This window comes from Oculina patagonica, chromosome 7 (assembly GCF_052425735.1).
Source record: "Oculina patagonica isolate OP01 chromosome 7, crgOcupat, whole genome shotgun sequence".
Classification (NCBI taxonomy): domain Eukaryota; kingdom Metazoa; phylum Cnidaria; class Anthozoa; order Scleractinia; family Oculinidae; genus Oculina; species Oculina patagonica.
The window spans coordinates 18265357-18290818 of NC_135764.1; the positions used below are offsets into that span (position 1 = coordinate 18265357).

Below are 25462 nucleotides of genomic sequence, written 5' to 3' on the forward strand. Positions count from 1 at the left end.
CCAATGTAAATTTAGAGCTGACAGCAATTTAGGCCTCCTTAGTCACTGTGATCCCACACTGTACACCGGATACAAAACTATCCATCACCATTAATTGCCTATGTTTAGCAGCTGGAAAATCGTTACATTTTATTTTTAATACACCATCGTCAGGACTTTGAACAGAGCTTCCTTTAGTTTATACACTTCGATCGATCGTGTCAATTTGACCACGTTTCGCCAATACAACAGCCGTCCACTGTCAATGAGCTCCACGAAAGCCGTCCTGAGGTCAGAAAAAACGTACGAAGAAATTCAGTTTCATGAAATGAATATATGAAATTCATATATTTGTACTGCGGATAATCTTATCTGCAGTACAAATATATATGAATTTCATATATTCATTTTATATCTTCTCCATCCACGGGTATATTACGAACTCACAAGTGACCAGCTCCCAGTTGGCTTGATAGCTCAGTTGGTTAGAGCGCTGCACTAGTATCGCAGAGGTCATTACTTATTACAACATTAACAGCAGGTCGCTGGCTACACGTTTTTTTCAGGCTTGCTTTTCTCAACTGCTTAAGTTGAGTACATTACTGCGAGGATCTTCCTTTGCTTAAAATTCAGTTTCTTTGTCGAAAAAGTACACCTCATTACCAATTACAACATTAACAGCAGGTCGCTGGCTACACAGCAGAGTTTCAGTCGTCAGATTTTAATCTTGATCTGCATGACCCGGCTCTGTTTAGGAGGACCAAAACCAGTAACCTTTCTTGACCTGATAAACCTGATATAAGGTGAGAACCTCACGAGCATAGGCGTACGGGCAAGTTTTTTGCCAGGGGGGAGGGGGGGGGGGCGAGACATTTGCCCAAAAAAATTTCGCAAGTTGCCCAAAGTTTTACGAAACAAACGAGAAGAAACGAGGGTCATTCGATGCATTAACATAGGCTTACAAATGAAGTGAGAAATTCTTACACAAGAATCTATCATATGAGCTCATAAAACACGTTAAAGAAATAGCTGTCTCTACCATTTCGACGGCCGAAGATAATAACAATACGATCCATGTCATTGTTGACTACAGAGTTGGAATATGCCCATCAAATGCTAATACAAGTGTGATGACAAGTAATAATTTAGGCCAAGTACAAAAAAATGTTTCTCGTCCGGATTTCTATAAAAAAAGAGAGCGGGTGGGCGCATTTTTTGTTATATTTTAATTTTTTCTTATTTTGTCACATTCCATACCTGTGTTGTTCGAATATCGATGTTTTTTCCTCCATCGTCAAATTCTCCAGGCCAGAAGCGAACTTCCAAAATAAATCCTGCAAGGTAATTGACCTAGCCAGTCGAACCTAGCGTAACAAGGATTTAAAGTTTTGGCCTTAGTTTGTATTAAAACGCAGACAAAAGTCATGTCTTACTCCGATACAAAGTGAAAGTAAACATTGTTGGTTTTTGTTCGTTCTAACTTTTCCAAAAACAAATAATAAAAAAGAGAGGCGACCCCAAAAAAATGAAGTAGGCGGGGACGAGAAACATTTATTTTGTTTTTTTACTTGCCCTTATTGACACGTTGTCGCGCCATCAGGTGCTGCGGAGGTAGGTTTTCAATCTGTGCAACGCACTGAATGATCGTTCTGCAGAACACGATGTAGCAGGTATCACTGCATGGGTATGAACCACGAAAGGAAACTCTGAAAACTTATCAAATAGATCATTCTCTTGCATTGCCTCCAGCATTTCTGAAACAGTCATGTAGCCTTATCCGCGCACACGACGAAAACTCGCGCGCATTTTCTGCTCGGCTTCCAGAATCTCGCCGTCGATTTTGTAAAATTTAGCAACGCGGAGAAGCTTTCTTTATCAGGTGTTTAACTGTGACAGATATTTGCAGTACAGTGCCCAACAGTAAAAAAAATTACAAATATGTATATCAACAAATGACCCCCTTCACTATCAACCAGAAACTCATCAGGTGCTTAGAAACCACTGTCTCATGTGAATTTAACTGGCTTTAACTCGCCGACTTCAGGTTAAAATAGAAAATATCTATCTCTTCGAAGAAAAAAACTTCTTTAAAACTGGCTGGGCTGCCCGAAATTTGGGGGGGGTGGGGTGAACCCCCCTGCCCCCCCCCCCCCGGCCCGTACGCCTGTGCTCACGAGATAACAAGTGAAGGTAACCTTGTCTTTTCCTTAAAACAGTCTTTTTTTTCAAGGCCTAGTAGATCATTAGTCCTTGCGCTTAACTGCCTCCGATATTTTTGATAAAAGAAGTGAAAAGGAGATTAATTACTCCCCTCCCCCCGGATGAAAAGCTAGTCCATTGCAGGTTACTCCCCAGCATTCTGTCAGGTTGCCTCAACCGCACTCATTCTTTACTATCAATCCAATCTGAGTAGCTTGATAACAAGATAAATTTATTTTGTTATTTTGTTCGGTACAGATTACACACTGTAACCATTTTGGTATCCATTTATACATTTGGGTGGAGAAAGACACTGTGAGAGTAAAGAGTCTAGTGCAAAAAAAAAAAAAAAAAAAACCAATGAACAAGGACCACTTAATCCCGTGCCACGGCGGCAGTCTTTCCTGTGGTGGTGCTGGTTGGCGTTAGATCACTTAGATGTTACCGTGGTTCCATAGAAACGATAGTCAAGCTTTGGAATGTTATCAGTTTTCTTGGAAAAACATTGTTTGAAATTCGTCATTTTAAAAATTCAAAATACTACCCGTTAAAACCTTTCAAAATCGCACTTTTTATCTGTTAGTTTGCTTCTTTACACCTTGCTCTTTTTCCTCTTCCAGATTTTTCATTTTCCTTGTTACCAAGCAACCGCGACAGATCAAATTAATATTTTTCTGACAATTTAATTTACAGGAAGGTAATTAATTTTCCCAAAAACATTTGCATGTCAAAGGTTTTTTCTATCTAATAACTCAGGCGCCACAATCACCACCAAGAAAATGTATCTCATATAAAGAATGCTGAGGACTTTTTCCCTGTTTTCCGTGACGAACCGTGGCCGTGGAAAAGAGAACGTTTCCTTGTTATGAACAGTTTCTCCCTACCCTCCCCACTCCTCTTAATCAGATTCACCGGCTGGTGTTTTGATTGGTTGAATTCAATGACGTGCCTGTTTTCAACCAATCGATTTCCCGGCGAGAATAGGGAAGATTTTCTGTAGGTTTGTAATATGGAGGAGTAATGGCGTTTTCCGCCCAGACAGATCATGGGCAAAATGAACGAAAGGACGCAGTTTTGTGTGAAATTGGTAAAGAAACATCGAAAGATAAGGGGAAGGTTCGTGTTTGCTCTATAGCTTTTTATGGCGCTCCAATCTGTGTAATTGGCAAGCTGTTTTTGTATGCAGACTGCGAAGGAGGGATTGTATATTCGCGTTCGGTGCATTAGCAGACAGAATCTAGGGCTTTCTGTGCTTTTTTTGTTCTAATATTCTTGTAATTTGTAAAGTAGTGCTATCAATGGAGAATTGAGCCAGTTATTTAATCTATTTTCCGGTTTTAAAACCAGTTTGTGCCGAACCCTGCTGCCAAGCCGTTTATACCTTCCAACTTGAATTCAACCTTGGGTCGCTCAAACAGGACATGGACAACTATCGAAGGACAACATTCTAAAGTAAGTAAATTGCAGCATTTTTCTTTTACTTGAGTTTAACAGTTGCATTGGACACCTTTTGAAAACAATACCAGTTGCTAACGTGATTTAGATTACAATGCGTCGACTTTCGGGTCACAGCGCAAGTACGCTTCGCTCCGTTTCAGGCTGATGTTTGTCAAGAAACGAGAGAGGGCACATAAACGGTCTAAGCCTTTCTGTATTGATTTCATTGCATGCTAAAGATGTAAGGGTTCAACTTATGTATTCGATGGAGGACATAAACTTGGATTAGTCGTTATCTATATGTTGTATTTCGATATACAGTTCATGGCAGTCAGTAATCATTCGGACCTGTAGACAATTTCGAAATGCTTGTGCTAACAAGAACGTATTGAATCAATCGATTGTAGCTGTGTTCAATTTTTATAAAAAAAAAATACCCATTGGCTGGGGTTTTCTCGATTTCCTGCATTCGCTTTCCATTTTTAGGCGCATTATTTGATAATTTTCTTTTGCGATAAATACATCAATAGTTGCAAAAATAATATCACGAAGGGGTTTATTTGCTGTTGTATGGCCGACGTCCAGTTGGTTTATAATGGATTTGCCCTGCGACTGATTTTTTTTCCCACTATTCGGATAATTCTAACCGATCTAAATTTCTGAATTAAATGTTTTATTTTTGTGGCGAAAAGATCGTTACGATTGTGCTGTATTTTAGATCGGATTTTAACAATAATTTCACCTAATGTATGTTTCGTGTTTAATATAGTCACTGTGTTGTTCTAATTATAGAATCGGCGAATCTCAAAAGCTAACGATCCATTGTAAATATCACCCTGGGTTCGGAAGTGAAAGATGCTGTTTCGTGCAAATAATTCTCATTTTGATTGCATGGGCTAGTTTTCCTTATTTTATTTTCTGGTCAAGCCTTGTATTCGTCTCTTTACCTCTGTGGTTTTTGTGGTTTAAACTACATGTTTCGAACCAAGCAAAATTAAACAAGTGCAAGTTTTGCCGTGTAGCTTTGTTGTGTATTGCAGAGTTTGGCTTATGGTTTTGCTAATGAGGAATTTAATTTTTGCCTGATTTGTGTTTGCCAAAGGCAATTTGATTTATAAAACTTTCCAAGCAATCTGCCTTCCTCAATTGGACTGTATGGGTCGTTTGAGTTTTGTGTATTCTATCATGTGACAAAGTTACAATACAAATTAATTTCACTTCGATTTATTCTTAAAAGTCTCAATATAATTTAACGAAAACCAAAACTTTTCCAAATAAAGTGAGATGTTTTGTGTTCAGGGAGATGGTGGAAGCCATGATGTGATCACACAACAAAGATTCACAATAATATCTTTATTGCCTTTGTTAAATATATCAGGTGCCATAGAAACAGCTTACATTCAAACAAAGTATTCAAGTCAAAATATGCGGCAAGGTTAAATCAACAAAATTACTGTGCAAATATTAAACAAGTTTGACTGAATCAGGAGAGTGAAGGTTCATCTTGTGCAATTTAAAAGGTCAAGTTGAAATCAGCACAAGGTCAACAACCTTTATAAATTTTGCAAGCAGATAAACTCACTGTTTATTGTAACTTTTATTTTCCTATGGCAAACAATTAAGGCTACATCATGCATAAAAATCTAGTTTTTTTTTTATTGAGGTCATCAGGTGGGTGGGCAGTTGGATAATTTGTCTCACTTTTTTTCAGTGCTAACCATCTTTCTTCCTTAATGGTTTCTTTATGTTTGCAAGCTCACATTGGCATCACAGTAGCTAATGTTTAGCATGCTGACTCTGGATCAAGTGGTCTGGGTTTGAAGTTGACTGCATTGTGTTTTTGAGCTGCGATGGACTAGCATCCCATCCAGGGGGGGGGGGGAGGCGGGGTAGAAATACTTCTTGTTACTTAATGCTGCTGAAATAGACCCTAATTTTGCTAACCATTCTCGGGCTACTGGGCTCACAGAGATGGCGAACCCTGTCTTTCAAGAAAATGTTGACTTGAGAGAGAAAAATATATTTCTCAAAAGATGCATGTGAACATAGCTTTTCAAATGCATCCAAATGCTACCACTGGAAGCAAACTTGTCTACCTGGAGAAATTAACTGTATTTGCATCTGCTATTGATTTTCTCCAACTGATAAAATTTTATTTTCTTGGATGGGAAGTCAGAGAATTAATTATCTCCTTTGTTAAATTTTCTGTGTGCTGGAATAAAGGATAGAGGTTCTCCCATTTTGAACAACAACCAAAAAAGAATATACATTGGATTATAATACATATGCATGTTACTCTCAAAATAATCACTATAATATTGTTTTGCTGTTCTTTAGGTATTTGGTTTGCCGGGTGGGAATATTGCCAATCTGAAGGCCGCAAGACACATACAGCCACACATGAATGTTCCATATGGTACCATTAACAATCATTCCCCCAGCAGTGGAATCCCTCAAGAAGAAGGTCCCAGAACCCCTACAACCCCCCAGTCAAACAACCACATAGCTCTTCACCTTGTTTCTAAAGTTCTTGAGGATGAGAGCATCTTTAATTTCACAAGCTTTGAGGAATCAACGAGTGTAGAGCCATTCTCACCTCTTTCTTGTATTCATCCTGATGGGTAAGGGTACAATTGTTATGACATTAATATCTGGGAATGCTGTAAATTTGTACCTATTTTCTGCCTCTGTCCAGCACGCCTCACCATGTAGAATCATAAATTGATCCAAGGCTTCAAAAGTCTAAGTATAAAAAATTGTCAAATCTGTTATTAGATTTTTCTAAATCAAAATGCAACGTGACCCAGAAAAACATACAGTGTCAACCTACTATAAAACTGTTAAAAAAATTTAAATTCACATTTTTTTTTATTAAAACTGTTGGTTGCACCAGTTATGACAAATATTATAGTTTGTTGATAGAAGTACAGCTTTTTGTATGTTTGTCGATTGCAGGTTTGATGGTACAGCTCATTCCTGGCCTCTTTCAGCTCCACCCAATGGTTCTATTCCAGTCCCAGCATCAACATCCAATGGCCGCAGTACAAGTGTAGCAGCTGGGAGTTTTGGTTCCTTTCCAGGACAGACCATCTGGTCAACTGAAGTGAATGCTCATACCACCCCTCCCTTATCACCTCTTGACATATCCCCACCATCCAGCCTGACAAATTCTTCATTAGGTACTACTCCACCATTCCCCCCAACTCCTTTAATACCTGCAAGCTCTTTAACTAATTCATCAGGCAGTGCATCACCTACGGTCAATGGTTATAATGATGAGCTTTCTCCATATCCATCCCCTACTGGACAACAATTTGGTTCACAAGACACATTGCCTCATGCTATGTTCATGCCCATTAAAGATTCCTCAACTGGAGGCAAAGGATGGAATTCTTCAGAATCTGGCTACTATTCAAGTAATGGTTCTTGTCGCCGTTCTCAACCATCTCCAAGCTCAGTCCCTGTTCATATGCAGTTTAATGGTTCTCCAAAGGCACGTCCACAGTCGCTTACATTTACCAATGGTCATCATTACAGCAGCTCACCCAGTATGTCACCTTCATCGCCACCAGGACCTGTTCATAGTCACTCAGCTCCAAAGCATTTAAATTCAAGCCATGATATGAATGGTGGGCCTTGGTACAAACATGCAGTGTCAGGCAGAGAGCGCATTTCACCAAGCCCTTTGCCAAGGGATGCCCAATCTTCCATTAAAGAGAATGGGCACTCAGGTCATGTCATTTTGCATCGCACGAAGAGTCCACTGACCAGTGACCTACATTACAGGCTTGAAGAATGTTACGAACAACTGCGTTGTCTGGAGAAAGAGAGAAAGAAGGTACATAACTTGCCACAATGTTCACTAATTTGATTGTGTAATGGGGGTGTTTCTAATAACATTATTTTGGGCACTTTACATGCAATAGCTTACAGGAAACGTTTTTCCTTTTGCTTACATGATTTACAATGTGTGTGATACCATGACCTTATTCACGTCACCCTCAAAGTGAGTTTAATTAAGTATTTTTTTAAAAAAAAGGTTTTTGCATTAATTACATCATTAGATTAAAACCCGTCATCAATTTTTCTTCCATTATTTTTATTATAATTATAATTGAATGTTAACTACAATACTACAGCTTTTAGTTTATTCAGGGTTATACATTATTTTCAAATAAAAGTACTTTATATGTTTTTGTGTAATACTAAAGTTTAAACCTCACTGAGAAATACTGTCAAGTTTTTTTCACACATGATTTCTTGGCATAGACTGAGGCAGAAATCTCCCACCTATGGTCTGGTCGAAGGCTGTCTTCTGGAAATGCCACGAACCTGAGACTTCCTCCTAATCCATCAAGAGTGGACAAGTTAATCGTGGAGCATTTGCGGGAGCATGCCAAGGTATGTTTGGCAATAATTCTAACTATACAGTATTTCTTGTTGCCACAAACAAATAGTTTAAAAATATGAATGGCATGTGGATTTTTTTACTTTTAACTCATTGTTGTCACAACAAAAATAATACAAAATTGACCATGTCGCACGTTTTACCAAAAGTATTTACAGCAATAAAGTCTCCAATATCTCATTTGAAAGGGCACAAAATATGCTTTCTATAAAAAATATAACCTCCTTCATGAATACTTAAAACGTTTCAAAAAAAGTTTTGAATCACGAAAAATCAGTAAAAATAAGTCACAAAATTTAGGCAGAACTGAAATCGTGCAAAAACGCTCCACTGTGTAAATTTTAAGGTCCAAGTAATCATTTTCCATGTTCTAAGACAAAATTGGTCCTGAAAACTGGAAAAAAAAGACCAAACAGGGAATTTACTATTATCTTTTTCTTACTTAAACAGAAGGATCGCATTTCAGTTTCTATGGCAACGACTGGTCAGAGCTCAAGTTATGTGCGGCTACTCAAGTCTGCATAATCCCTACAAAACAAGTGATTATCAAAGAAATTGAGCTTTACATTTCCAAACTTGACAAAGGACAAATTGTTTATGATAATTAATGGCGAGTTTCTAAACATAAAAAAAAACCGTGATCTGAAGGGTTTTTTGTTGCATTTTGAAGAACTTGCCCATATCGCGAGCAGACAAAAACATGTGAGAAGCAAAATAAAATATCATTTACCTCAATTTTTCGCTTCGAATTTCGAGCTAACTGTCCAAATAACTTTGTTTGAGACTTGAAAAACCTTCTGGATCAACTTCCTCCTCAAAAACCATCTTCACTGGCTTTTAAAAGCTGTTAAAAGTTCATTCCACTTCGGCCGCCATGTTGATTTATAATTCTCAGACGAGTCACACTTCAAGTGTCTTGGCCCAAAATCACTCTGTAATTGGCTAATCATATCAGCTTCCTGTTCTCCAAATTTGGAGAAAAATGGAAGTAAGGCAAATTTTCTAGGAATTTCCGCGCTACTGGTCCAAGAGGACCGGTAAATGGCCGTGTGTGACAAGAAATAGTTGAAGGGTTGCAACTTTCCAGGGGTTGGTACTTTTTAGTGCAGAATGCACTATTGTGATGGTTTGGTGGGTTGTCGTTTGCTAAACCCCTCAGGCGCTAAAGCACTATGGTGTAAACTTTTAATCACCAATTAATTAATTAATATCAATTAATTAATTATTCCTTGTGGAGGGGGTGGGGGTGGGGAGCACCTGACCGTACCCCTAGGTAAAACCTGGAGCACATCTACGTTACTTTCATATGAAGATCTCAAACGTATATATTTGTTTCAGAAAACCCTTTGCTCTCCTTGTGGTACTACTCAACGTAATTTACACCAAACGCATGCGCAGATTAGTCTACGTTGTTTTCTGGAACTATCATGAACATCGCTTGTATTGCGTGTTTGCGGTAGGCTTCCTGCAGACTTCTTGGCGCCAAGTAAAAACCGCAAATTAATTAAATTAGATTTTGAGACTTTCACGGCGCTTTCGTAATTAGGTATGCAAAAACTTGCACCGGGATTTTCGGCGTGAACACCTGATAACCAGGAAACAAATATCCTAGCTGTACTGCGTTTTAAAAAACCTGTCGAAAAATATGTTTTTTGATTAGATTTGTTTCTTTAGTTTTTGAGAATCGTCTTTCGTGCAGTCTAAACCGTAACTTAATTAAATTAAACAAATGTCATCGATGCCGCCGTAAAACAAACAAAAAACAAAAGTTTCATGTTATCGCATTTTCAAGGAAGACAAAAGTATTTTGTTACAAACGAACAAAAGTGTCGTGTTACGTTTGCAAAGATTAGCGTAAGGAACACCTGGGAAAGAATACAAGTAGCCTGTGAACAGTTTTTCCGAAAGTAAAATAAAGCAAATTAACACGAACATATATAAAACAACATACTTTCAATTGTTCCATATTGCATTCTGCACTTACCAAATCATCGAGATTTTTTGTTATTTTTTCATGGAGATGTGTTGTGTGGATTTGTTAAAATTAACACAAATGCAAAATTGTTGATTTATCATTAGGTTGAGGCCTTAGTTGGACGCATTGAACGTATTCGTCACTCCCCTCTCCACGTAAGCATTAGTGAGGGAGTAGATCAGTGGCAAAATGGGATACGTGAGCTACAGAATCGGCGCAAAGAAGAGCTTAGTAACAGTTCGAGGAGCAGGCTAACCTCTTCTATACGGCATCAAGATACTGCAGGTATTTGATTGTATGAATATAGTTTGTTCAATATTGCATTTTAATGAGTGGATGTTATGTTTTTGTCCTTCAGTTTTTAAGTTGACTAATCTTAAATTTATTGCAATTAACTTAAAATTTGTAGTAGGAAACGTTTTTGGGAATGAAATCTGGGATTAATAATTATTCCTATTATCAATGAGTGGTCAATAGTGTTGTCAGAGTGCTTTAAATGCTGTATAAAACAGATGTTAACCCCTTCATCAGTGCGAATAGTAAGGAAGACAAGAGCTTAAAGGAAATTGATGTCTTCTTTTTAACCGTGCGTAGCCGGTTTATAATCTGGCCGGCGTTTTTTGTCGTTTGTCGTTTGTTTTGTCGGTAAATCGTTCCAGACCCACGCAGCCCAGCCAGCTCCTTGGTCACGGTCAAGCAAGATTTGATGTTTACTAGCGATCACTCATTTAACATGATCACTCTGCTCTCTGTTTAGAGTGAAATGTATATTTTTCATTCGAGTGTTTTACCAGAAGAGAGGACAGAATAATCACATACCGAAACCAAAGGCCGCTTGGACATGTCCAAGCTATTTAAAAATACTACTACGTCGCTATAAATAATCACTCACCTATTTAAAAAATATTTACGAATACTCTGCGCTCTGTTTGTGTGAAATATTTATTTTTGTGTTAATCAAGTGTTTGGCTCGGAGCGAGTACAAGTCGTACAATTTACCCGGAACGTGTTGAAAATTGCAAATCAACAACTTGTTTTCTGGATATTCCAATTTTTGTTTTGAGTTTATTTTGGGAATCGAAAAGAAAATTGCAAGCTCATCAAGAATGCGTCAAGGCACGGGAACACGTCATCGCGTCAGGGGAATTACCTGCTTGTTTACCTTTATTTATACTTGCAAAAGCTTGTCAGAACGATGCTAAACGAAGAAATACAACGGGATGGCATTAGTCTACTCTCTATTTTGGCGTGAAATGGACTTCTTTTTTATGCCATTTATGAACTGGTTTGGGTTTATTTTATTGAACATTCAGAACAAAATAAATATTGACCAGGCATGTGGTTTAAAGCAAGAGATGACGCGGTGAAGGAAATTCATGTCACGCATACTCCGTGACTCACGCAAACCAATTTGTGTGTTTCTTAAGTGACTGCTTTTCTAAAGATTTTTTACTGTGCGGTGCTGTGCCTTTTTAGCCAAAGAACTGAAAGAGGTGGTCAAACATTAACCGCACGGTTATAAACTGCTTGAAGTTCTTGTTATCTACTAATACCATGATGTTTGTAAATTTTGTGTATGTTATCATCATTTTTAGTGCAGAATGCACTTTTGTGATGGTTTGGTGGGCTGTCATCTGCTAAACCCCTAACGCGCTAATGTGTAAACTTTTAATCACCAATTAATTAATTAATATCAATTAATTAATTATTCTTTGTGGAGGGGGTGGGGGTGAGGAGCACCTGACTGTACCCCTAGGTAAAACCTGGAGCACATCTACGTTACTATCATATGAAGATCTCAAACGTATATATTTGTTTCAGAAAACCCTTTGCTCTCCTTGTGGTACTACTCGACGTTCTAGGGCAACGTTCTTTACGCCAAACGCATGCGCAGTTTAGTCTACGTTTTTTGCTGGAACTCTCATGAACATCACTTGTATTGCATGTTTGTGGTAGGATTCCTGCAGACTTCGTGGCGCCAAGTGAAAACCGCAAATTAATAAAATTAGATTTTTAGACTTTCATAGCGCTTTCGTAATTAGGAAGGCAAAAACTTGCACCGGGATTTTCGGCGTGAAACTCCTCATAACCAGGAAACAGATATCCTAGCTGTACTGCGTTTTAAAAACCCTTTCGAAAAAGATGTTTTTTGATTAGATTTGTTCTTTAGTTTTTGAGAATCGTCTTTCGTGCAGTTTAAACCGTAACTTAATTAAATTAAACAAATGTCATCGATGTCGCCGTAAAACAAACAAAAAACAAGAGTTTCATGTTACGGCATTTTCAAGGAAGACAAAAGTATTTTGTTACAAACGAACAAAGTGTCGTGTTACGTTTGCAAAGATTAACGTAAGGAACACCTGGGAAAGAATACAAGTAGCCTGTGAACAGTTTTTCCGAAAGTAAAATAAAGCAAATAAACACGAACATATATAAAACATCATACTTTCAATTGTTCCATATTGCATTCTGCACTTACCAAATCATCGAGATTTTTACATTTTATCCATGCAAAGCCCATTTGGATCTTTTTATAAAATTGGCAACAATATTTAATTTAGTTATTATTGTAAGTTATTATAATTTATTATTATTATTATTATTAATTTTGTTTTTTATTCTTTTTTGAAGAACTCTCTGCCTTAATATCAGCTGTGAAGACTCTTACACTCAGTACTCGAACAACTCGTACAATAATTTGGTGTGCTCATCAGCTTGTGACAGCCAATTCCATGCCAAGCCGTAGCAGTTTTCATGAGGGAGAGAACTCAGCTGTGCTTTCCAAGGAAGGAACTGGTGATGTATCTTGACAGAGAGTTGATTGGTGATCACTGGGTTTTATCTTCCAGCTGTAGTTGGTGTACATCACATAATTTGAAATGCATCCCTTGGCATTCGTTAATGGTTCACTGCTTCTGGGCATTATCAAGCAGCAAAAATTGGTCAAGAAAATCTGGCATCCATGGCAGTAATGTCAACCACTTATGGTGGAAGTATGTGACAGTATTGCGGTGAAAATTACAAAAAAAATAATTAAAAGTGGCTTTCTTTATGGATTCACACTCAAGATACTTCACTATGAGAACAATAATTACATGTGGCTTTATTACGTCTAATTTTCTGTTGCGGGTTTTGACAAATCCAAGCTGCTGGACTGCAATGTTAAACATTTAACTAATGGATCACCTATTCATTACGTGTTATTGGAGTTAGTAGAGGAAGACTTAATAAAGCAAGGTTCAGGACAAAGCACTGGTGCTGGGAACAATAATCACCAAACATATTATTTATCAACCATTTAGTGGAGGGGTTTGCTAAGAACATTTGATATTCTAGGGCTATTGGAATGGATGAGCACTCAATTATAACTTTCACACTTAGTATATTGAAGGTGGGGTGACATGTTTTCTAGTGTTGCTAGGCAACAGACAATTTATTTCATAAAATGATACTTTCTCAGGCAATTAACCCATATTTTTTGTTCTTCGATCCAAACATTCGCAAGTATATACTAACAAATTAATGTTGTGCATTTGGAATTGGATAAAATTGTAAGTAAGAGTCTTGGCAGGCCAAGTCATACCTACATTGTCTAAAGTGCTGAAATAGGCAATGATGGTTAACTCTCTGAATATTGACAACACTCATTTCATTCTCTCGGTTATCCTTTTTCTGTGTAACTTAATGCTGTTTACTTTCACTGCATTCAATTTAGATTTTGAGAATTCCTAAAAGTAATAATCATATAAAAGGTCTAAGAAAAATTCATCTAAGTTGTCATTATCTTCAAGAATAAGATCCCTGCTAAATTCTAATTATTTTCTGGTTTACATGATTGTATTTAAAATATAATAATAATACAGATAGTCTTTGCTCCCTATCTAATTGCTAAGCTGATAGGCCTACTTTAAACAAAGTGTTTGCATTGTAGATCAGAACAGGGCACTTTGTACCAATTCACAATCCAACTCTCTTTTATGTGAACGTTTACTGAAAGTTTTCTGCTTTTGATAACAGTTTTCTAACTCCCTAAATAATTTAGAATGACAGTAATATTCTTTGTGCAAGAATGTAATAATAGTGTTGTCTTGAGAAAGTAAATTTGTGTCAAATGAACCGGTGCAAACAGAAACAAGTTCTACAGCAACAGCTAGTATCTTATTCATACATTCCAAACTGTTCATAACATTGTGGTAATGCTTGTATGGACAAAGTTATAAGTCAAGTCAATGCCTGTCACGAGCCTGTTCTAATGGCTTTGTCGCAAAATGCATCCAGACATCTGTCAGTGAAGATGTCAGAAAATAAAGCTCATCATTGCAGTTTGCTTGTGTGTTTATTGAAGTTGGTACCAGACATAAACTCAATAATGACATTGTGGAGTACATTACAAAGTTAAATAAGCTAGAAGCTGAGAAGCTGTGTACACAGAATATAAAATTCAACAGTCTATGACCACTTGGAGTAGAAATAACAGCCCTGCTACAAATTGCCAGCCTTCACAAACCTCACCTTCAAATCAGTCATGCTAATTGTGCTAATACCTTAAGGTTGTTATAGTTAGCGGCTACTAGTCTTAGCGATTTAAGGGAGTTAAATGAAAATTGCTAAATTAAATACTCGCTGGTAAATACCTCACAAACTATCAGCCGGTAGAAACCTCGAGCTTGCCATCTATATCCCTCTATGGAGGCATCCCTACTAAGGGGACGTTAGACTATATAGGTATGTTCTTTCTGGCAATGCAAATGCTTGTTCAAGTGAGTTTGTTCTTTTTCTAAATATTATCATTCAGGCGGAGACTGGGCTGGCCCGGTTCATAAATTGCCCGGAATTTTTTCCTAGTCTTGTCGGTAAATCGTTCCAGACCCGCTCTGCTGCTTCCTTGGCCAGGATTCAAATCACGCACTTTTGATATTTATTAGGCGGCAAAAATAGAAAAATTGCCCTTTGGCGCTGATAATTAATTGAATTTTATCACGGCATGCTGATTTCACGGCTTTTATTAGGATTCAAAATTTTTAATGCCATTCAAATGTTTCTTGGCCTCAACTTGAATCTTTTTTTCACATTTGGTTGGAATTTTTTAACAGCATCTGTTATCTGATACCCTGTGATCTATGATGCCCTTTTTAGTTTTTTTTTCGTTTGTTTTTTTTTGGTTTTCTGTTTTCTTGATTTTGACTCGTTTTTTGTTTTTTTTATGTGACTCGTTTTTTGAGAGGAGCCAATTAACTGTAATTTTCTGGTTTCCTCTGCTCTTTTTAGCGAGAAATAAATATATATTTTTTGTTTTTCATTCAAGGGTTTTGAGTTTCCGTCGCAACCGAAGGGCGATGGACAAATGACATGCAATGAATCACGCCAACAAGAACTAGCGTTTGCATGACTGCTTCCCAAAATGCAGCATATAGGCAGGATTTTTGATTGAAAAATCAACTTGATGTGAAGAGCTTGCCTGTTTGAAAGCTAAAAAGCTTTTTAATTTTGTTCTTATTCCAATTTTTTTTGGTGTGGTAGATTTTCAAGAACGCTTCTTAGTTTTTAACGAATTCTTTTTAATTGTTTGTCGTCAGAGATTACTTGTGGCGAAGGGGAGAGAAGGGGAGATATTTGAAGGTGAATGGCTAAGAAAAGGGGAAATAGGGGCAGGTGGAGGCTGAATAAAAATCTATGCTTAATTGTATCGCACAACCTTTGAATTTTGTTTTTTGTTTCATGGTTTTCTTATCAGAACAGCTGTTCAAAATTTTATGAGTAGTCTGCAGTTTGTTAAGTGCATAATAATAATAATAATAATAATAATAATAATAATAATAATAATAATAATAATAATAATAATAATAATAACTAGTGGTAACCACAGGTTAAAAAGTGCGGGCCTCGATGAAGTTAAGAGAAGGTACTGGGAGGGAAGTGTTTTTAAATCACTGGACAAAAGAAAATTATTTCCAGTAAGGTTGAGTAACGCGTCACGCTTAAGTCACGAATGTTTTTTATCGTTTCCTATTGCTGCGAACCAATCAGAGTTGTTTTTTTGATTGACAGTTTTGCGAAGTGTAGTCGAGCACGCGGTGTGAATTGAGATGTGATTTTCCTCTGTCGGCAAACTCGCTTTGTTGTCAGTGTTATAAGGAATTTCTCGAGAATAACCATTGTTGGAATCATTCACTTTGCCGTAGTTTATCTGTGATACAATCACAGCAGATCTTCTCAAAAGCAACACCTATAAAACAACGTCTGCAAAACGTATTTATGTATGCAAGACAGAAGCCTCGATCTAATGTGACAAACTGTTGATTTTTTGCATTCTTATCGCTCTTGGAGACAAGATTTTTCTCTTCCGGTGTTACGACAAACTGTCGTGATTGACACATTTTTTGCATTCCGATCGTTCTTAGTGGAAGAACAAAATTTTCAACTTCCGGTTAACAGGAGGGCATTTTGCGTGCGCATGCGTGCAACCGCTGTACAAAGACCGCGTGACATTGGGAATAAAAAATGGCGCCGAAGATTCAAATTGTGTTTTTTTGTTCTGTTTATCATTACAAAATTTAATATAGACGTAAATTTTGCTAAGGAAAAATGTTTTGTGTGTGGCAAGGCTCTAATCAAGCAGATTTTCTAACCTGCTCCGGAACCGTTGTTGCAAATTATGAAAAAATATGTGGGACAAGGGGACAAGTAGGAAAGCCTTCATCGACAAACGTCAAACAGCCCATAAAAAAATTATCCATGTAAGTGTGATATACTAGGATCGAAACTTCACATCATTCAAATCAATTGCTGTAATACATGCAGAGTACGCGCAATATTATAGCTTGTCGGGAGATTTTTCCGACTAAAAGGACGGCCACCAAAGAAAGGGTTTTCCCTGAGGGGAAGGACGTGTTTGGGTCTTCTGCACATGATAATGCACCTCACTGATGACTCCAAAGCAAAGCCAACTTGCCCTCGACTGGCAAACAGGGTTTCCTGGGACAGCCACTGCGGTTCTTTAGAACACATTTGGGCGACACAGAAGGAAAACAGTCGTTATAACAGAATGAACATCAATCTTAAAGAAATAAACGTTGAATGAAGATTGAAAATAACATTGTTTATAGTTAAAAAAAATTTCTAAAGACATTTTAAGCAGCAGTTATTAGAACGTTTCTGAAAAATTTATATATCGCTTGTTCGTTTCGTGCTATTTTTGGACTGGAGATCAAGGTTAGATTTTGATAAGGAAGCCAAAAATGCACTAATTAACATAGTAAAATGTAAACAAACAGTCTACCAGCAAAGAATTACCATAAAACTTTAGAATTAAGACCGATCGCAGTCGTTCTTTCCTTGTTCTAAGGAATAATTGTGGCATCATCGAAATGTGAAGTTATTTTGAGCAATGCTCAAGTTTAAGGAAAGAATCACAAAGGATAGTTCCTCTGTTTAAATAAACCAGCGAGAACGTACGTTAAAGAAAGCTAACAGTTTTCACAATTGGCCATTTTTTAACGCTACCTTTGCAGCATGTGATGATAGTTTAAGTACTTTAGGCTCCATATATCATCAGTAGACGCTGGAGATCAAGGCTAGATTTTGAGATTTTCGCATCGTGAGAACGATGAAATTGCAGTTTTATGACAAATCTAAAATAAACCATGACCGCTCGCCAAACCCGGGGATACTTGATTATAACATCATATAGTTAACAATGTTATATTATATCTTAGTACTAAGTTGCTGTAGCGCTTTGTCCGTTTAGATCTTCCGGCTATTAAAAACATGGGCAAGGCATTTGGGCTCTCGACATGCGGTCGCCATTTTGTCCACCCGCAATGTTTAATACACGTAGCCAAAGTCGATCTAAAGAACGGCACGCCGACACCAAGCTACGCTTGTTGTTGTCAGAAGATTAGGCAAGGACTCTTAGTATCGTATGCAGCAAATAAAACTTTAAAAAACGTTCATTCTATTCTAAAAATTAGGCCATAAATCGTGGCAAATATGTAAACAATCGATAGCAGAACTTCTCTGCTGGGCGCACTAGCCCATATCGACGCATGCGCGCGCAAAATGCCCTCCTGCTCTTCCGGTTTGCAGATAGCCTTTATAAACGTGGCGCGCATGCGTAATACGCAATCCTCTGGTCACTGTCAAGATTAGGGTTGCGGGCCTCTCTTGGGCCCGCAATAAAAATAATTACAACAATAATAATAATAATAATTATAATAATAATAGTAATGATATAACGTTAAGTTCCATTTCCTAAGGTAAAAACTAAAATCTAAAAATACCGAGGTTATGCAGTATTCAGAAAAAAATAAAAATTTGAAAGCCAAAGCAGGAATTTGTCCAAGCATGGACAAACAATCCACAGACTTACGTGGTACTCAATTAAATGGTATTTTAAAAGTTTTTGCTGTACTTGTCTAATCAAGTAGTTAAACATTAACCGCCCGGTTTTAAGCTTTAAGCGTCTTGTTTATTTCCATCTTAGCTGCTTGTTCATTAAATACCAATACTGGTTTACACAATATCACTAATTGTTTAGAATTGTCAGAAAATCGTGCGATGCTCAACGAGATTGCTGCCACCAAAACATGCTTGCGAACGGGACTTTGGGCGACTGTTGGTCGACAAACGGCCAACAGATGGCCGACAAACATCCGTCCGCCGACCATCGGCCAACAGACGACCGACAGTGGACCAACCGTCGGTTACGGTGAGCTGTTCTTCACAATTACCTATCATTACCAGACTTTGAGTGCGATGCTCAACAAGTTCCTTGGGAGTGATGAAGCCCTGCTTCAGACTAGACATGAACATTTGTAATTGACACAAACTGTCAGAAAATTGCTTAATTAAATAGTTGCCAAATCTCCTTAAAAAATCGCTAAAAATAAGAGCTGCTAACAGTAATAACCTTTAGGTTATTTCATACTGGATTTTAAAAATAAGTTACTTCCTTCCCAGAATAATAAATAATTCTAATTGTATTTCACTTTATCCAGTTTTACGTTAAAAATAATTTAGAACAGAAAATTAACATGCTAGTTGCCAACAGTTAGTAATACAAACTATGTGAGTTGTGTACGAGTCTTTTTCAGCTATGACTCTGGTATTTCTTTACTGGGAACTAACTATACAGGAATAATGTTATGTGAACAGGGATCAAGTTTAGCTCAACAAGAAATCGCCACAAAGCAAAATACTCCTGGAAAGTTAGAAAGGACTAATACAAGAAGTATAAATTATGAAAGACACGATTAGTTATATTTGGTGAGTTCTATTTAGATTCAGTCAACAGACATCTCTACATTATACAATGGGCCTGTGTAAAAATTATGAGACAGCATTTAATTGCCATGTATCATGATACAAGATAATGCAACTTTTGTTGAACAATCATTCAACATAAAAGTTGTCAGCTACTTTATATTAATTTTTTGACAAATTTCCTAAAATTATTTGAGATCATGGCTTCTGCATGCATTGCATGCCCTTTATTTCTATTAGCTGTAGTCTTTTTATTAAATGGGTTATATTCAATATAAGCTGTAATTTGTGAGCCAAACATGTTGTGTACATCTGTTAAATGTGGCATCATTGTTTGTGCATTAAAGCATGACTATGAAAATTGCCCATTGGCTTTGCTGTGACAAAAAATTATATGCTGACGAAGAGACAGAAGTCTTGAAATGTCTGAGAAATTTTGTATTTCAACGCATTACCAAAAAATTTTGTTTAATTTTTGGCATATCGTACATGCGCTACACAGTTTTTCCTGATTTGTGTTTTCCATTGACTTTGCTGCTGTCTTGCACTTTTACTTTACTTTACAATTTGAGAGTTGTGTGAAATGAATATACTGTGTTAGACAAACAATTTGGCAACAACAACAACTGTCGTAAGTTTGTGTTTCCCCTGATAACTGGTTAGTTGGGTTTTGAACTTCAGAGTTCGCTTGTTATTAAAAGGCACTGCAACTGCTGTAGTATCAGCATTGCTGATCTGCAATAAAACGTGAATGTCTATATTATTATTTTCAAATGAGCTATCTTATAAGTTTATTGTATTCCATTTCAATCTTCCCCAATCTATCACCAGGACTGTAATTACTTCTCAAGTTTAGGGTATGTTTAACATTATTGATCTTACTCTGGAATGCCAATTTCAGAATACACAGAATTTTGGTAAACATTCTGCTACTTCGTAATACTTAATTTTAATTCTCCCTCTATTTGTTGCAGCCTCTTTCAAAACCATAATATATTCAAGTTTTGTTATACAAAACATGGGAAATGATTGCATTGCTGCAACAAGGATGTTAACGTGCAACTAACCCCAGACAAAAAAAAAAATAGTGTAGCGTTTTTCGTTTCTCTTTATGGGTATCCAAAGATTCAAATTTTGGCGCTTTTTCGACTATAACTGGCCATGGTGATTTGACAGGGCCTCAAGGAGAGTAGTTTATAACCTGGCTGTGAAAATATTCCACTCTCATGCAGGGGAAGTGACTCTTGACTTCCTAAATTGCACAGGAACCCATGACTAGGATAATTTATTAAATAATTATAAAAAATATCCTTTTTTATACAGCTGGGTAACCACATCAGTAATAAAAAAACCCTGCAGCTATCAATGTACGTAGGCCCTTTAAAAAAAAAAAAATCTTGAAAAGATAAAAAAGTACACAAGGAACTTAAATCACAAATGGATTACCGGTAATCATTTTATTAGTGTATGGAATCACTATCTGGAATAATACCATTGGAAATATTTTTATACTACTAAAAGATCAAGCAATGCACCCTTTAACTTGGTAACCTTAAGTTCATAGTAGACTATATAATAATAATAACTATACATTACAAAAATGACTTGATATAATATTATAATTATAAAGAAAATTGTGCCTTGCCCTGTCACCATGAGCAATTTAGAATTTTTGATCAGCTAAAATAACTGATTAGCATTAGTATGGTAAGTCTCTTACAACTTGGATAAAATAGTGTCTGAATCAAAAAATACTACTGTTACAGTTATGTCATCTCTCCACATGCGTCGATACTGCTCTGGAACCAACAACATCTGAGCAACAAAACTGTGGTCATTACCACCCAAGGCATGGCGAATAAGATGAGTGGCTGCATTATGTTCCAACACCTCATCCTCAGTTGTGACATCACTGGTAGCCAGCTGTGTATCTTGTTTATCTTTACTTTGAGTCTGAAGAAAATTGGCCACCAAACCAACAGCTTGTTCATTGCTAAGTATGTCCCACAATCCATCAGTGGCAAGGATTAGGAATTTATCATGAGGTTGTAAATAATGATGTGTGATGACAGGTTTTGCAGTCAGATACGGTGGAGTTTTGTACATACTGGGTGGTACTATAGGACCACCATACACCTGTGTTAGAACGTGAGAATGCGTTACTTTATCCCACTTGTACTGAATGTCGCCAAAAGATCGCAGTGGCTGCAGTTGTCCTAAGAGACGGCTGTTCTTGATGACAAAGTGCTCCTCACCAGGGTGCTCTAATTGTAACCTTTGCACTTCAACTGGATTCTGTGCTGTCTGATCAATTGACAGTGGAGTGGCAAGCCATGATCCATCTGCTTTCATGCTTCCCAGAACTGCTCTGCAATCACCTGGGAACAACAACAACATAACATAAAACTTGTCAGTAATTCTTTAGGTGGTATTCCCTCCTTTACTTCTTGCTTTATCAGGAAAATGTAACTTTAAGGTGATTAAGAAGGATAACTGATCACTCCGTGGATAAGATGCTTGTAAATTATCAGTTAACACAACCATGAAAAATAGAACAACAATATTATAGTGGATTCCAGACTGTATCAGTTACAGTGAAACTGACAGCTCTATTATATTCAAAGCTACTATTTTAATATTTGAACAGCATTGTCCCTTTTCATGTTTAGTTCCAAGGAAATTTCTACTAAAGAAATTACTAACTCAATATGTTTTCTATGAAAACTATTCATTTATGCATAGTCTGTTAATAGGTTCCTTGGTGAAGAGAGCAAATAGAAAAGGCTGGGAGCAAAGTGACCCAATTTTCATTTGGACCAAAAATACTCATGAGAATGGATCAACTTTATGTGCTTTTGAATATTAACAAAACTTGAATATTTGTGGAGGAACTCTCCTGATATCACCAAACACATTGCCTGTAAAATCAAACAGCAAATTTCCAATTTTTGTAATAAACAAACAGGACAATGCTACTTTTTCATCAGTGCTGTCAATAACACCATATAGGACTGGTGCTGCCAATAACAAATGTCACACTGACCCAAAGAATGTTTGCTGCATTCTTGGACTCGGGATCATCTGACAGGTTTGTGACTGTTAAGCAATACCATACTCGAATAAGCGCCGCCCCGAATAACCACCTCCCTTGAAAAAGCGCTGTATTTGGGACAAAAAAGTTTATAAGAGCCGCTCCCGATGAAGCACCACACTCCCAATGCGGCTCTTATTCAAGGAATTAAGTTTGACTAAAAACAGCACTACAAAGCAACTCTAAAACAGCCTTAAACATTTCGATTCATCAAGAGCAATGTTTTGAAGTTCAAAGTGATTGTTTTACCGCTCGCCAATGAGTTTTTCTATTCAACATTATAGCACAACTAAAGTAAAGCGCGCGTTCTGATTGGTTAATTTAGCGTCTACTATTTGGCCATGGGTGCACGCTGACGTATGCCGTCAACCTGAGCGCGCGTGCTAAACTGATGCGACATAACACAAGAAAGTGCCACTACTTCACGAATTTTTACATGTTTTCCTCAATTTTCCTGTGAATTTGAAAACTAAACATAAGAAAAGCCATTTCTCCATAATGCTGAAAGACTTTGAGGTATAATGCAAGTTTGAAATAATTCAAAAGTTTGTTTGTTTTTTCTTTTAGGTTTTCATCAGCGTTTACGCGAGCACTACACGCAATTGTTTAAATAAGCGTGGGCACCTTTACCTTAAAGGAACTGTAATAAATCGCCTAAAAATTGTGCTATAAAACAAATGGTAAACGTCACAGCATGCACTATTGAGTTACAGATGCACTTGGGAGGTTTGCTAAATACTCAAGAAGCTAGAGTCGCCCTCGGCTGTCACCTCGGGCGACTCTTACGCTTCTTTCGTGCTTAGCAACCTCCCGCGTGCATCTGTAACTCAATAGTGCACGCTGTGACGTTTACCACTTGTTAATTCTTACAATACGTAGTTCTGTAAATGTTGTGAATGCCGCAAACTTTGCCAGGACAGCCACTTCTGTCTCACTAAAAGATGGATATTGACAATTAAAAGACGCTACTTTCAATTACTGTAAAAGATAAGATTCTTTGTTGTGTCCAAAATTTAAATAAGCGGCGCCTTCAAAAAAGCACCGCCCTAGAATAAGCGCCGCACTGGAGGTGCGAAAAATTTAATAAGCGCCGCGGCGCTTATTCGAGTAAATACGTTGATGTCATTCCCGGGGGGGGGGGGCACCCTGTATATTTTTGGGTGGGGGTGTGCCGCTGGGAATTTGAAGCCCTTGCCCTATACCAGACCATGTTCAGCTGATTTTTGCAACCCTATACCAGACTAGACACCGTAAATCCCTACCCTATCCCAGACTTGCATTTTTTAGAACTGTATCACTATCAGTGTTTTAATGGAAAACCATCTGTCAACAACGATGCTGCGATGATTTTATTTACGTTTAGGAAAGCCTCTTTCTCTTCTGAGTTTCTATTCCTATTCTGGACTAAATTCGTCATAACACAGATCAGTTTTCCGGCAAATGCTACCCTTTTCTAGACCAAAACTCTCTGATTTCTTAACCCTATCCCAGACTAAACTGCTTGAAAACCCTACCCTTCACAGCGGCACATACCTATATAGCTCATATATGGGAGTGTCCCCCCCGGGATGTCATTTCACCAAACCCCTGTGATCACTGGATGTCAAATAAAATAACTCTTCTCTATGGGCTGTGAATTTGAGTCAATTGCTCATGTATGCCCACCCTCCCCCAGTTCAGGCAAATTGAGCACTGACAGGTGCACAATAATTATTCATTATTTAATATAATTAAAAAACTGTTATAGTAAGGAAGCTGTCAATATGTGTTTTCCATCTGACGGCACATGTGGGCAAATATCTGAAAGAAAGTATTTGTTATAATATTGTTGTAATACCTGTGTTTGCAACAAAGAGGTCTTGACCCTCAATGTACGACACTATAGCACAAGCCCCTGTAGCTCCAGAGGCAAAAGAATCATCAAGAACTTTCACTGGTATGGCCTCGGTTGAGATATCGTCATCTAACTGAGTGAAAGCCAGACTTAGGGATTCTCCGGTAGCCATACGATCTTTATACGGCTTTTCTATTAAATTTTTAACCAGATACTTTGGCCCCGTGTGGAAAACTTCTTGTTTCTGACTTAAAGTATAACCAACATTGTTTTTGGAATTATTGTCTCTCACTTGTGATTTGTTCTGTTGAAAACTTGCAACAAAGTCGTCTGCTGAGAAGCCTTTCGGAAGATTTCTTTCCAATATTGTCAAATCCGATTTTGAAAGAAGGGATAAAGCCATGTAGATAGGTAAGCGGTTTTTTACTGCTTCAGCACATTGCCAGCCACCGTGCCCATCAAACACACCGAAGGCAGCACCGTTGGTTTTTGATAACACCCACTCGTTGTTCCGATCTTCGCAAGGATTGTTCGAAGCAAAGTTATTAGTTTCAAAGTACGACACTGCTCCAATATTCACGTCTGTTCTTTTTTCATTCCTTCGTAAGATTTCGCTTGCCTCCTTTGGACTTAAAGGAGGTTTCTCTGTACCTTTGCCGCCCTGTACAAAGTTGTGTATCAATTTCTGCAAAAGGTCTCGTAAACCAAGAGAGTTTGAAGTGTCGTCTTGTCCGCTACTTGCTTGAAGAGTAAGGGACCTGTTGAAACCAAACGTGTACATGGAGCCAACGAAAGCGGCTGCTACACCGACTACTGGCCATTTCCATTTACTCAATGTTCCAAATACCTCTGCTCTATTCATGAGGGACATAGGACTATATTAACCATTCAGAAAAAGACTATAAACGAGAAAGACGGCCACATGTAAGCCACATGCTCCCAATCGACCTACGCCATTTTGGATGTTGCAATCCACTTTTAATCTGGGCTCCAGACTCCGCTCTCCTAACACGTGATCACGCCGATCCCGCCCCCTACCAACCCCCTACCCGCCCCCACATCATTAGGCATGAATAGATTGTGCTAGTAAATTCAGGAAAAGTTGCTTCACAATATACCCAAAAGTTGCTCTAAGGTTGCTCAAATATCCAAAAGTTGCTACCAAAATTTAGAAAAGTTGCTTGCTCTAGAGTCGTTTTGTTTTAGATAAATACTCAAAACGTGTTTGTTTGTTTGTTGCCATTTAAACATTTTCATTATATATTCTTACAATCATTA

The 25462-nt window shown here is 37.6% G+C and overlaps 2 protein-coding genes across 2 annotated transcripts; one reads left to right on the forward strand and one right to left on the reverse strand.

Annotated features, from left to right (window-relative positions):
- The first annotated feature begins 3160 nt into the window (after window positions 1–3160).
- Window positions 3161–14320, forward strand: LOC144661364 (uncharacterized). Its single transcript, XM_078522091.1, has 7 exons — window positions 3161–3294; window positions 3526–3630; window positions 5953–6236; window positions 6571–7453; window positions 7885–8016; window positions 10103–10283; window positions 12630–14320. Exons 1-7 carry the CDS (start codon window positions 3199–3201, stop codon window positions 12806–12808), a joined length of 1860 nt encoding a protein of 619 aa, XP_078378217.1. The 5' UTR covers window positions 3161–3198; the 3' UTR covers window positions 12809–14320.
- A 6377-nt stretch (window positions 14321–20697) lies between these two features.
- Window positions 20698–25156, reverse strand: LOC144661732 (pyruvate dehydrogenase [acetyl-transferring]-phosphatase 2, mitochondrial-like). The gene is made up of 2 exons (XM_078522552.1): window positions 24188–25156; window positions 20698–21637 (listed from the first exon to the last, which is right to left on the reverse strand). Exons 1-2 carry the CDS (start codon window positions 25053–25055, stop codon window positions 20976–20978), a joined length of 1530 nt encoding a protein of 509 aa, XP_078378678.1. The 5' UTR covers window positions 25056–25156; the 3' UTR covers window positions 20698–20975.
- Between the last annotated feature and the right edge of the window lie 306 nt (window positions 25157–25462).

Excerpts from the sequence above, each read along its gene's own strand:
- LOC144661732 (XM_078522552.1), bottom strand. The coding sequence starts at position 25,055 with ATGTCCCTCATGAATAGAGCAGAGGTATTTGGAACATTGAGTAAATGG. Across the intron at positions 21,638-24,187 it reads CCTCTTTGTTGCAAACACAG|GTGATTGCAGAGCAGTTCTG; the intron begins GTATTACAACAA and ends TGTTGTTCCCAG.
- LOC144661364 (XM_078522091.1), top strand. The coding sequence starts at position 3,199 with ATGGCGTTTTCCGCCCAGACAGATCATGGGCAAAATGAACGAAAGGAC. Across the intron at positions 3,295-3,525 it reads CATCGAAAGATAAGGGGAAG|TTTGTGCCGAACCCTGCTGC; the intron begins GTTCGTGTTTGC and ends TTTTAAAACCAG. Across the intron at positions 10,284-12,629 it reads ACGGCATCAAGATACTGCAG|AACTCTCTGCCTTAATATCA; the intron begins GTATTTGATTGT and ends TCTTTTTTGAAG.